This window comes from Arachis hypogaea, chromosome 14 (genome assembly GCF_003086295.3).
Source record: "Arachis hypogaea cultivar Tifrunner chromosome 14, arahy.Tifrunner.gnm2.J5K5, whole genome shotgun sequence".
NCBI classification, from domain to species: Eukaryota; Viridiplantae; Streptophyta; class Magnoliopsida; order Fabales; family Fabaceae; genus Arachis; species Arachis hypogaea.
In genome coordinates, this window is record NC_092049.1 from 11,077,345 (window position 1) to 11,090,242 (window position 12,898).

At 36.5% G+C, this 12,898-nt stretch overlaps 3 protein-coding genes across 5 annotated transcripts; 2 read left to right on the forward strand and 1 right to left on the reverse strand.

The window, feature by feature from the left end:
• The first annotated feature begins 1,752 nt into the window (after positions 1 to 1,752).
• LOC112742230 (uncharacterized) lies at positions 1,753 to 4,618 on the forward strand. The gene is made up of 5 exons (XM_025791467.2): positions 1,753 to 1,868; positions 2,334 to 2,546; positions 2,901 to 3,049; positions 3,141 to 3,209; positions 3,303 to 4,618. Exons 2-5 carry the CDS (start codon positions 2,367 to 2,369, stop codon positions 4,393 to 4,395), a joined length of 1,491 nt encoding a protein of 496 aa, XP_025647252.2. The 5' UTR covers positions 1,753 to 1,868; positions 2,334 to 2,366; the 3' UTR covers positions 4,396 to 4,618.
• A 342-nt stretch (positions 4,619 to 4,960) lies between these two features.
• Positions 4,961 to 9,435, forward strand: LOC112741483 (accelerated cell death 11). 3 transcript variants are annotated; one of them, XM_072213755.1, is made up of 9 exons: positions 4,961 to 5,449; positions 5,546 to 5,598; positions 5,746 to 5,818; positions 5,932 to 6,033; positions 6,661 to 6,720; positions 6,829 to 6,939; positions 7,035 to 7,205; positions 7,300 to 7,408; positions 7,752 to 7,893. In XM_072213755.1, the coding sequence occupies exons 1-8, from the start codon at positions 5,177 to 5,179 to the stop codon at positions 7,378 to 7,380; spliced, it is 924 nt and encodes a 307-aa protein (XP_072069856.1). In that variant the 5' UTR covers positions 4,961 to 5,176; the 3' UTR covers positions 7,381 to 7,408; positions 7,752 to 7,893. The 3 variants fall into 3 exon arrangements, with proteins under 3 accessions (XP_072069856.1, XP_025646281.1, XP_072069857.1); XM_025790496.3 differs by having other exon boundaries at positions 7,300 to 7,893; XM_072213756.1 differs by lacking the exons at positions 4,961 to 5,449; positions 5,546 to 5,598; positions 5,746 to 5,818; ... (2 more) ...; positions 6,829 to 6,939; positions 7,035 to 7,205 and adding exons at positions 8,258 to 8,430; positions 8,875 to 9,020; positions 9,154 to 9,435 and having other exon boundaries at positions 7,281 to 7,408; positions 7,752 to 8,163.
• A 210-nt stretch (positions 9,436 to 9,645) lies between these two features.
• Positions 9,646 to 12,564, reverse strand: LOC112741479 (pentatricopeptide repeat-containing protein At1g51965, mitochondrial). The gene is made up of 2 exons (XM_025790491.3): positions 11,705 to 12,564; positions 9,646 to 11,385 (listed from the first exon to the last, which is right to left on the reverse strand). The coding sequence occupies exons 1-2, from the start codon at positions 12,500 to 12,502 to the stop codon at positions 10,180 to 10,182; spliced, it is 2,004 nt and encodes a 667-aa protein (XP_025646276.1). The 5' UTR covers positions 12,503 to 12,564; the 3' UTR covers positions 9,646 to 10,179.
• Between the last annotated feature and the right edge of the window lie 334 nt (positions 12,565 to 12,898).

Below are 12,898 nucleotides of genomic sequence, written 5' to 3' on the forward strand. Positions count from 1 at the left end.
ATAGTCTTCCGTCTTGTTTTTTTTCTAGATGTTCCTAAGTTGAGTCTTAAATAGACAATGCAAAACTAAATCGAATTAGGGTGGTTTGATTTATAATGTAGACTAATCTTAGTAAATTAAATTGGAATAATTTGATTTATTATTATAAATCGAATTGAGCTATTTCAATTTTTCATAACTAAAATTCTAGATTTTTAAAAGTAAAGTACTATCTTTTTTACATGATTAGATTGAATTGACTTAATTCGATTTACATATATTCGAACTTTTAAGTATAAAAGATATTTGTATGATTTCATTTATGTGTATATGTGCAAATTGAACTTAGCTTATACAATTTACAAAAATTCAAATAGGACATACGTTAATCAAACTCTAATAAAAGAGATATGTATAATTTTATTTAAATTCCAATTATTTGTTAAGATAAATTATCTTTTATGTTTTATATGCACGTAACTTTTTTTTAAACACACGTAATCTTTGTGATGGATTTAGAATTTTACTTCAAAGTTATTAAATTTTTTTTAATAAAATTAAAATAAACTTCATAACAAAAAATTTTAAAACTAAATATATTATTTTATCTTTATCAAGTATCAATGTCCTGTTTTATCTCATTATAAAATTAATATCATAAAAAATTGTTAAATTAAAAGATTTATCCTCTCAAAAAATATGTAGTTCCATTCCAACTTAATTCAATTATCAATTTTTGATTTTTTTTTCATTTGTAAATTCAATTATATTACACATATAATACAAACAACAACAACATCACTTTATTCTACTAGGTGGAATCGACTACAGAGATCAAATGACACCATTAAACTTTATCATGTCTAAAGAGAGATCATTTACATGTGAATCTCATTTGACAATTTTATGGATAATCTTCCTAGATATTCCTCTATCTTTCACCTTTTGTTCATCTTTTATATAATAAAATAAAAAAATCATATATAAAAATATATTTAATATTTTTTTATGAAAAATAGATCTTACTTGTTATTAAATAAATATAAAAAATATTTTTTTCGAAACGTGTAATTAAAAAAAAAAATTAAAAAACCCATAAAATGAAAATAAAAAATTATCTTCCTCCAATTTTAATTTAAAATTGCAATTTATTTTAGTATATTCTAAAAGAATAAAAGTAATGAAAGTAACCTAATTCTTTTTTTTTTGTAATTAAAATAACCTAATTCTAATATACTTTTACTATTACAAACCCTTTTTTATTCTTTTTCTGGTGAAAATCCTTCCTATTTTTAGGTTTTATTTTTTCACCTAATTTTATTAATAAATAACTCCTTCACTGCATTCCACATGCATAAATACTAAGAAAAAGTTAAATTGCCTAATCTATTTCGGACCAGTTTTACTTCCTTTAAAAAGAATACATTAATTTTTTTTTTTTTTGGTTGTCCACAATATTTCCCAACTCATCAGGCTAAAGAATACATCATTGATGTTTGAATTCACCTTTAAAAAGAGAGGCCCAGTCCAATAGCATTAAGGCCCATACACATCTTAACGGTAGAATTCACCTTTCTTTTTTCCCGGGAAAATCCTTGCTGGGAAAATTATCCCGTTTTTCTTCTTTTTTTTCTCAGAATGATGTTTGAAAGAAGCTCTCCTGCGAGGTGCTTTGTGACGCCACCGCAGCCACAGCCGTCGTGGACAACAAGGCATTCTTCTTCTTCTTCGAGTTCTCCGAACATGGCACTGTCAGAGTCAGAGAGTAAACATCACCATTACCATCAGTAGCAGCATCTTCTTATCCTCATAACAAAGATGATCTTTTTCACGTGATTCACAAGGTCCCTGCTGGGGACTCACCTTACGTGAAGGCTAAGCAAGTTCAGGTAAATTGACAGGGTTTTTTTTTTTATTTTTAATTTTTTTTAAGTTTCATTTCCCGTTTTCTTTCTTTATTGAATTTGGTACTTTTTTCCTTTGGTTTTATTCATTTGAATATCAATGTTTTTTGCTAGAGTCCATTGGTTGCTTGGCGTTGAAGTTTCCATTGTGGGAAAGTTTTTTTTTTTTTTTTGCCTCTTTTTTCTTATCTGTTTGAATGTGTTTATAATCATTGGTCTTGGTAGAAGAAAAAGAAAGGGGAGGGGAGGGGGGGGGGATTTAAGAGAGATATATTAGAGCTAAGGAATACTTGCAATTGGGGACAGAAGAAGGCATTAAAAATGATTACCTAGGGTCAATAAGTTTGATTGGAAGAATGCTAATGAAGTGTTTGATGATTTGTTTCTATCAGTTAATTTTGTTTCAAGGGGTTTCTGAGATAAAAATGAGTTATAATCCTTGATTTGCAGTTGGTGGATAAGGATCCAGCTAGATCAATTTCCATGTTTTGGGCAGCAATCAATGCTGGAGATCGTGTCGAAAGTGCCTTGAAGGACATGGCCTTAGTTATGAAGCAGCTGAATAGGTCTGATGAGGCAATTGAAGCTATTAAATCGTTTCGCCATCTCTGCCTTCCTGAATCCCAAGAATCTCTTGATAACATCCTGGTTGAACTCTACAAGGTAAATCAGAACTCTTCCCCCTTTCTTTTTTGGGTGCTTTTATTATTCATTGTCTGAAGCTAATATTCTACTGGATAAAATGTCAATGCAAGCATTTCTTGGAAGAACCACACATGTCTTATAATGGATATGCTTTTGTTAAATAACTCTTTGGATGCTTCTCTTAACTGATGAATACGCATTTCTTGGAATTACCATATACTTTTCCTTCTTGTTTAGTTCTGTGCATAATTTGGACACAGGCATAAAGCAATATGGCGAATTCTTTTCAGACCAATATGTTGTAAGCTAACATTTGTGTTGGATGAATTTCTCTGCATCTTGCATTTAATAGATTTGGTTATGTTGGTACAGAGGTCAGGGAGAGTTGATGAAGAGATTGCCATGCTCCATCACAAGTTGAAGCAAATTGAAGATGGTATCACTTTTGTGGGAAGGTCAACAAAACAGGCAAGATCTCAGGGGAGGAAGATCCAAATAACTGCAGAGCAAGAGATATCAAGGTGCATTTTGTTTTCAAACATGCTGTTTCTTCATTTTGTTTATGTAATTTATAGAGGCCTTACACCTGACTATGAATCTCTCTTAATGTAGGATACTAGGGAACTTGGCCTGGGCTTACTTGCAGAGAGGTGACTATAAGATTGCCGAAGAACATTATCGGTTAGCTCTTAAAGATGGACTTGAAACTGCCTTTATACTCTTTTTTTTTTCCTTTGAAGATAAAAGAAATGATTTCCATATTTGTTTCTGCAGAAAAGCACTGTCTTTTGAGGTTGACAGGAACAAGCAATGCAACTTGGCAATCTGTTTGATGCAGATGAACAAGATTACAGAAGCAAAATTTCTGCTTCAGGCAGTGACAACTGCCACAAAAAACAGGAAGATGGATGATTCTTTCGTCAAATCATACGAACGTGCCACACAAATGCTGAGTGAGATGGGGTCTTTGTCGTCATCAGCAAGGAATGTATCACAGTGTTCTCCACAAAATGGTCCTGTTGCTGAACCGAAAATGGCTCCAAATATCGGAAACTTGGGTGGAAGGAACTGGGAAGTGGCTAAATGTAAGACAGAAAATTGGTCTTCAACATCTGAGGTGGAGGCATCTAATGCCAGGAGGAGGTTGTATAAGTCTCCACCAGATCCTGCAAAAAGAGACCAAAAGGTTCCTTTCAATAAGCCGAAAAGATGTTCGTGGGGATTCAGTAATAATGGATATCAAAGGGAGACTTGGGGAGATGTCTATTCAGATCATAGATCTTCATTTGGTAGTCCAAATGATTTGTCTGCACCTCTCAATGGAAAGTGGAGAGCAGGGACATTGGATAGTCCTCCTGCAGATGGCAGTAACCAGAGATCTAAACCATCAGAATCGCCTCTCGTGGGTTTGAATGGCAATTTGGCAAATGTCACAGGCAAAAGTCAGGATTCTGAAATCTCTTCTGCTGCTAAGAAATCTGTTACAAATGTAAAAACCATAGAGAGGAAGAGCTGGGCCGACATAGCCGAAGAAGAAGAAAATGAAGAGCAAGATGATTTATTCGGTGGAGCATATGCAAATTATGGTGGTAAGGATAGTGGAGAGGTCAATGATGAGAATGCTAACTCAAACATTCTCTGTCAACAACAACCACCTGGGAATGGCATGTTGTCAAGGAATCCAACCGTGAGGCGGTCTTTGTGTTTCAATCCTGAACAAAGACCAGAATCAGCAAGCAAGACTTCAGCTTCGGCTTCAAACTCGGAAAGCCGAAGAATGCCTGCAATTCAAAGTGATTCTTCATTTACAAGGAGAAACAGATTGCAGGTTTTTCAGGACATCACTCTTCAGCCAGAAACCCCATGAGTGGCCATGAATTGAAACCAAAACTTTAAAATTTATTTCCATGGATAGAGGATTGTCAATATTTTGCATTGGTTTTGAGGCATTGTCCTATGATTGATTAGTTTAGCCTATTCTTTCATTTGTAACTAACAACCACCTTTGTATATAGATACTCATATATCCTTGTAACTCTAAAAAGTTACATCAGTTATCTAGAATCTGGAGGGAGTCACAATTTCTGCTACACAGTTGCGTTGAGTTTTGAAACAGTTAATAACTTTTGAATATGCTGTAACCTGAAAGGAACAATTCAACCTTGAGAAAGATGACACTGTCATTTATGCATACTTCATAGTACATAGTATCTTAGTATTTCCGTTTAAAAAGCAAACCTATTTATTCACCTGAATTCAGAGATCTGTAACTTCAGGTTACCACAATAATATTAGTATTTCAGTGACTGATATGTGGTGTCAATATATTAGTCAATTAGACAATTATAAACTAATATGAATTACTAAATTATTTATTGAAAAATTGTTGCGTATGTTTACATTACAAATACAATTATAAACTAATAATTATTTCTTTTTTTTTTTTTTTCGGGACGATGTTTTTTTCTTACAAAAAGTTACAGACGCAAAATGACAAAAGAAAATAAATAAATAAAATAAAACAAAATTGCGTGTGATTCTCAGAACCCAGAGTCACATGAAACGAAGGCTCGGACTAACTTTCTCAGCCGCAAACCCAAACTCACAGAGAGTGGTGTTCCACCAAACCCAAACCCAAGCTATCACTGATGATGATGATGAAGATATACATACACACTGCGATTTCAGCTTCCACCAACTGGAATTGCTCTTTGATTCGACCACACCGTAACAACACCCTTAGACCGTTCAATTTTGCTCCCTCTTCTTCACTCTCTACGGATACTTTTTCAAGTAACCGCATAACTTGCTCCTCCAATTCCCATTCCATCAAGACCTATCGCTTGTCGCAGCTCACAAACGATGAGGTTCTCGGACTCAAGACCCGGCCCCGCATCGATTTCTCCTCCATTTTCAGCATGGTGGGTATTGGGTTTGCCCCACATTTGGTTTTTTGGTCACTCTTTTCAAATGGGGTTTGGCTTTTTGCCCTAAAGTTCCATTTTTTATTTTTGCAGGTTAACCCCATTGTTCATGATGTTCAGAGAAGAGGGGATGCTGCAGTTAAAGAGTGAGTTTGGTGCTTCTTAAACTTTTTGTTTTACTGATCAGAAAAGGAAGTCTTTGTTTTATGTTATTTAATTTTGATTTGAAGTTTTGGATTTTTGTGTGTGCATTTTGAAACCTTCTTTTGAGTGTTATGTTTGTGGTTTTGTAGATATACTTCAAGGTTTGACAAAGTTGAATTGGATAGATTGGTTGAAGTTGTGCCTGAGCTCCCAGACCCTGTGGTGTGTTGCATTTTTGGGACCTTACTATGATACTCTTGTTGCAAGTTCCATTTTAGTGGACATGTGATGCTGGTTTTGATGCTAACACATCTTTGTTTTTTTGTCTTTTGTAGCTTGATCCTCATATTAAGGAAGCTTTTGATGTTGCCTATGGCAATATATATGCGTTTCATGCTGCTCAGAAGTCACCTGAGAGAAGCGTTGAGAACATGAAAGTATGTCAATGCTGATTCTGTGCTTCTGACTTACCTTGGGCAAATTCTTACTATGGCTATGTACAATTTGTGGCATAGTTTGGTTTTGTGAAATTACATGTTAAGTAGCTTCATGTACATTTAGGAGTAATAGTAAATAGCGCTAGATAGATCAATTGGATAGAATACTTTTGATGAATCCTTTTCCTTGATTAGTGTCTTGCATTCAATCTTTTAAGCAAAAATTACTATTTCACCGTTTAGTTAGTTTTTGTGTTTATCAGTATATCCAATTCTAACAAAATTACTAATTCATGATAGATATGATGAAACTCATCCCCTAATTGGTCTAAATGCTTGAACTTCACATCCCTATTGTATTAGTTGAATGTCTTGGTTTGTCTTATTTTGTGGCAATGAATACATGGTGACCATAACTCATGATGATATGTCAGAAGTAATTTATTCATATTTAAGCAGCAAAGCAGATACTAAATAGACATCGTAATCTGGTGATATAACAGTACTTAAATGTGCCCATTTTCTTGAAAAAAAAAAAGAAAGAGAAAAAAAAGGAATCTAAGTACTTTGGAGTTGATATTTTTTTCCACAATCTTTGACACTCTACTTGTGGTGATACTCTTGTAGGTTGAAAAGATCTTTGGCCCTGGAAACCAATATGTCACAGCTGCAAAAATGATACTTCAAGTAAGCAATTAAAAAAAAAAATCTCTGAATCTGCATCTGCTATTGTGTTTCATACTTTCAATCATAGAGCTTTTTTCTTCTCTCGTTTAATTTCAAAATCTTCTGCAGAACAGTGAGGCCATGGTTTCAATTGACATGCCAGCTGGTCCATCTGAAGTTTTGGTCATTGCAGATAAGCATGCAATCCCTTCTCATGTTGCTGCTGATTTGCTTTCCCAGGTTCAATGAGTTTTTCAATATGCTTGTATTTCCAGATCTCTTGTGCTTTCTTTCTACATGACTCATTTCCTATGCACATGATTTATGATTTCCAGGCTGAGCATGGACCTGATAGTCAGGTTGTTCTTGTGACAGCTGGAGATGGTGTGGATCTGAACTCAATACAAGAGGAACTCAGCAAGCAGTGCAACAGTCTTCCAAGAGGAGAGTTTGCCTCTAAAGCTCTTAGCCACAGTTTTATCGTGCATGCACGTGACATGCTTGAGGTAAGTTTTTCTTTCTGTATAAGGATGATAATAACTGAACATTAGATAAAGAGAAAAAACATTTTCTCTGGAATCAGTAAAATTACCCAAACAGGTACCTGCTGCGACTACACACAGACGGGGAGTTAAACGAAGATCCACAAAACTTTCACGAAAATGCAGACCTTCCCCATGAATAAAAGGAGATGGAGATGGTGATAGAGGTATCCGTGAATAAAACTATAAGTGTATAATGTACATTGCAATTTTATTTCACTCTTCATTGAAAATCACTCTTCACCATAGCATTGATCTTCAAATATTTGAGTATTTGACCCATTCCCATGACCTGGTTACATAACATGGCCAAAATGGCATCTAGATGGACATTGACTCATTGACTCATTGCAAATTAGAAACGGGACCTTCCAAGTCTCGAGTCTCGACTACTTTACACACCTGTCCCTAAGTCTTGATTGGTGGCTGAATGATATTCTTACATTTCTTTTCATATACTTATTCTACATGCTACCACTCTTCAAACTTGTGTCTATGTTTCCTGAGAAGGGTAGATAAGAATACACCATAGTAAAGTGAAAGAGTGGAGAGGGTCCATCTACTTGGTTTCCACATGGCAGAAGTTGGTGAAAGAAAGAAACTGTCACATGGCCCCCTCTCGTGCTTCTTCTGTGGACATGGAATTACAAAAGAAGAACCGGTGCAATCAGCAGTATCCGATGAGGACGGAATCACAACAAGATCAAGCAGGACTTCGACGGCGGCAGCCGTGGATCACAACCTTCTTGGAAAGATCGCAGATGCATTTAAGGAGCTTGCAGAGGTTGTGGCAGCCGCCTCCAATAATGCAGAGGAGGCGGTGGAGGTTGCTGCTTTCGCCCGGGCATGTTCTTTCGTGGCTCCTCTTTTCGGTTTGGTTGGCTTCCATTTCAAGTTCATTGAGATGGATTATGTTACCAAGGTATTATTATTGTCATTACTTATTACTAATAAGTCTAGTTTTCATGCATATAGTGTAATAATGGAAAACCATATATGTGTACAACTTGAATTAGGTGAATGATCTAATGGAGGCATCCAAGTCATTCAAGACATTGGAATCAATGGTTGATGAGGATGTGAAAACCAATACGGTGAGAAAACAAGGTAGCCACTCGAGGAATCTATTGAAAATAAAACGTGGCCTTGACTTTCTCAGACTACTCTTCCACCAAATTCTACTTACAGAGTACGTACATACATACATACATACTCCTTTGCAATGCATGTGTTAGTTTTTCTGTCATGATAGTGGAGAATGGAGATATTATTTTCTTTATAAAAAAATGATGATGGGTTGTGGAAATTGGTTTCCACTTTCCACGAACAAGATTGTAGATCCGTGATGGCGAGTATAATTGGTTTCCAGTTTCCACTTTCCACTTTCCACTTTTTCTTGCTTTCACACTTCCTGATGGGATGGGGATAGAGTAGCATTATTGTTCAGATCTTGGAACCTTTTGAAGCTATTGGTAGCAATAGGATATTAATATGTTATATAATATTATTATGGCATATATATTGCCGTGTTTGTCTTTTATATATATATATATTTATAATTTAATTTTAATATGTTCTTATAATTATAGGTTGTGATATTAAATATGAATTGAGAAAATTTGTGTTTTGGCAGAGGAAATTCTGTAAGAGATGCGGTTTCCAAGGCTTACACAGAGATATTTCATTTGCATCATGGTTGGGCTCTCAGAAAGGCTGTTTCTTCAAGATTGCATCACATCCCAACAAAGCAGCAATTGTTTAGGAAACTCAATCAGGATGGTAAGTATGGCATCAAGTTAACTTTTTACATGTTTTATTTATGTTTATATTTCCCTTTCTCCAGACCCAAATAATAATAGTAATTTAAGAAATAGATATTCTCCATTTTCTTAATGTCTTTTGCATGCTGCAGAATCTTCAGGAAGAGTGCTAATGCAAGCTTATGTGACGGCTTCCCCTGCACTACTCCAATACATCGACAACATCTTTCTTTCAAGAGAATTGGGTATAGATTGGTGACCAAACTTACTGTATTCTGTTACTGTTTAAACTTTAAACAGAATGTGAATGTAATGCTTGCCTTAGAGTGCTCATTGATGCTTTGTAAGATGATAATTACATGCATAATTCCTTTGAATAATTCCTCTAAATGTAGTTTTGGATTCGTATTTACTCGGAAATTTTCTACAGAAAATGACTAGTGGCAAACTATTCTTGCTGTACTTTACACAACATCATTGTTGGTGCATAACTGCATAATGTGTATATCTCCCAAATTCTCACCCAACCGAATAATGAGAAAACAGAACAAAGTGTGGAAGCAAAAGAATAACTGCAACATCAACTTATCAAAGAATAAGAAAACAACTAACTTCAAACTGAATAATTAGCAGGAGAAAGAATATAAGGAAGGGGAATATTTCATTTCAGTTTCGTAGCTTTACATTTTGCAGAGACTACAACAGCATCCTAGAACAATGTGCAAAAAGATATCCAGGGAAATGGATTCTAGATTTTCCCTATCATTATCGTTATTCTATACATGTAAGAAATGAAAATTCTATTTAAAAAGAGAAAATATTGGTTTGTCTTTGCCCCCCAAATTTTGTTTATCCTTGTATGAGCTTGGTATAGATACTATTATGAATCAAATTATCAGAATACATAATAGATTAATAACAGATACCTCTCGTCAACGAACTCCCCCGATGCAGGAAAACTTGATTTCATAAATCAACATGATGCAGCTATGATTTCTTGAACATGTAGCTACTGCACTTGAAGCAGTACATCTGATTTGATCACATTTCCATAATCATTTGGATTCTTTATGCCAGCAACGCAACTATGGATTTAGCAGCGTTATAGCCCTGTGGAAGCTAAAGTACAAAAGTTCTTGGCCTGATATGGACATAAAACAACTACTTTGTCTATTGTGTCATCTTAAAGGGCTGACAACCCATCCTGTAATGGGGTTCTGCCTGCGAAATCTCAACCTGTTATGCCCGCCGCTTTGCAACCGTTCAAGCACCGCATATGTGATTGAATCCGGTGTCAATCCTTGCTGCTTAAGTTTCGCATAAAGGTCCACTGCCTCAGCAGTTCTCCCGCACCTTTCAAGACAATCGAGTAAAATATTATATGTGACCAAGTTAGGATAGCATCCTACTGCAAGCATCTCATCAAACAATTTACGCGCCATGTCAACTTTATCCGTCTTGCCAAAACATTCAATCAGTGTACTATAAGTTACAACATCTGGATTCAATCCTTTCTCTTGCATTTCTCTAAACCTCATGTGAGCTTCATCAACATCCCCATTCTTTCCAAGGCAATTGATCAGAGAGTTATAGGTAACAACATCGGGCTTACAATTGCTACTCTCTAGTTCTTCAAACAATTTTACGGCAATGTCAACTTCCCCAGATCTACCAAAGCTGGAGATCAGAATATTGTATGTAAATATGTCTGGTGGAGGGCCATCTTGTTTCATCTTTTCAAAAAGATCATGAATATGTGATATTTGCTTCAACCTTCCCAGAGCAGTGAATACTGTATTATACATCATAGTATCAGTAGTTATACCCTTTTCATGAATTTTACCAAGAAGGTCTATAGCTTCTGTTGTCTTACCACCATTGCATAAACTCTCCACCATGGACATGTAAGCATCTCTATCACCCTTGTCATGATAGTTCCACATGTTGCAAAATAGTCTATGTGCTTCACTAGAATGACCCAGTTTGTTTAAAGTCCTTACAAAGTATGCGTATATCTTCTTATTAAGATACTTCTTTGATAACTCCACTATATCGTCAAGCTTATTAAGGCGTCCTTCAGCAACCAAAACATTCAAAAGCACACTGTATGTAAATTCATTAGGCTGACAATCATCCTCCACCATCTTTGAGAAAATTAGAATGAGCTTGTCAACCATTCGCCCCTTGGCAAGGGCCTCAATGATAGTATTATAAGCAATCAAATTAGGAATGCACCCTTTTTTTAACATGGCCTGAAAAAGTGCTAGAGACTCATCAGTTTTACCAGATTTACCCGTCATTCTGATCATAATGGTGTATGTAAACGCGTCAGGCTCACAATGCCGCCGCTTCATGTCCTCAAAAACTTCATATGCCTTATCCACCTGCCAAAATATTGCATCATATGCAATAACTGATAATCAGGATTAACGGAATCAACAATTGAACTTGTATTTTTCGAAAGTAACTCACAACATTTATACAACTTCCTTACTTGTTCAGTTGTTCATCTATCTATCCAGATTCATCGCTCCTAAAGCTTGCAGCTCAACAAACTCACAAAACTAGCAAAAACTCTATCCAAATCCTCACCAACCTACACTCCTATAACGGTAAACCCAACCACAACGAAAGAACTACACTTAGCGATCCGCAGAATCCAAATTTCGAACAATAACAAAACAAAATCAGAAGAATGCAAACCTTTCCATCTTTAGCCAAAGCATCCAAGAGCATGTTGTAACCAAAGATATCCAACTTGTAACCGCGCCTCTGCATCTCCAAATACACATCAAAGCCCTTAGACGAATCACGTGACCTCAAATACGCCTGAAGCAAGCACTTGTAGGTGTAGGCATTGAGCCTCAAATCCCACTTCTTCACCAACCCAACACACATCTCGAGATCCTGGCCAGTGCCGAAGAATCCAATGAGAATGTTAACGGTGGAGATTGAGCCACGTATGCCGAGGCGGTCCATGTCGCGGAGGAGGTCGCGGGCCATGTCGAAGCGTTCGGGGGAGGTGGAATTGGAGAGGATGAGGAGGAGGCGGTTGTAGGTGAAGGACTCGTGTCGGAAATTGGGGGAAAGAGAGGGGCAGAAGTGGAAGAATTTCCATGCAAGGGATGGGGATTTTAGGGATTTGAGGATCTCGGAGGCTTCGAGAGGGGTGAGGACGGTCGGGCATTGGGGTTGGAGGGACTGGAGGTAGTCGGAGAGGTCGGAGAATGGGTCTGAGAACGACGGCGTTTTGGGGTTTCGGCGGGAAGGGTTAGGGATGTGGTTGTTGTAGTGGGAGAGGAGGATTTGGGTGGCTTTGCAGATGAGGTGGCGGCGGGGGAGTAGGTAGCCTCGGGGGTCGGAGGGGAGAGGCCGCGGAGGGGTCACTTCGGCGACGAGAGAGCGACCGGTTGGGGAGGTGGAGGTGATCTTGGCGGTGTACTTTGTGGCAAAGTGGCGGCGCGTGGGGCGGAGTGGGTGGTGGCAGCGGTTTAGCTTCATGAGTGGGGTTCGGTTAGAATTTAGAAGAGAAGTTCAAAAGTGAAGCTCAATTAAGACCATTATTTCTGTTGAACAATTAAGACCCTTTTATTTAAAAAATATTATTTAAGCACAATACAATATGAGAATAAGAAAAATAACTCTTTCCTTTTTTTAAATAAGGGGTTATTAATGAAATTCATCCTAAAATATCACTCATTTTTAAATTGATTTTGAAAAGATTAAATTAGTCATAGTAATTTTTGAAAGATAATTTCGTCTATGTTACACTTGCAGTATATAATTAATTTTAAATTTGGATAAAACATGAGGGTTGTGTTAGACTTTCGACAGTCAACATAAAAACTTAGGTGAATCTTTCATGACATGGATCAAAGATATTATTGCGTTAAAGTT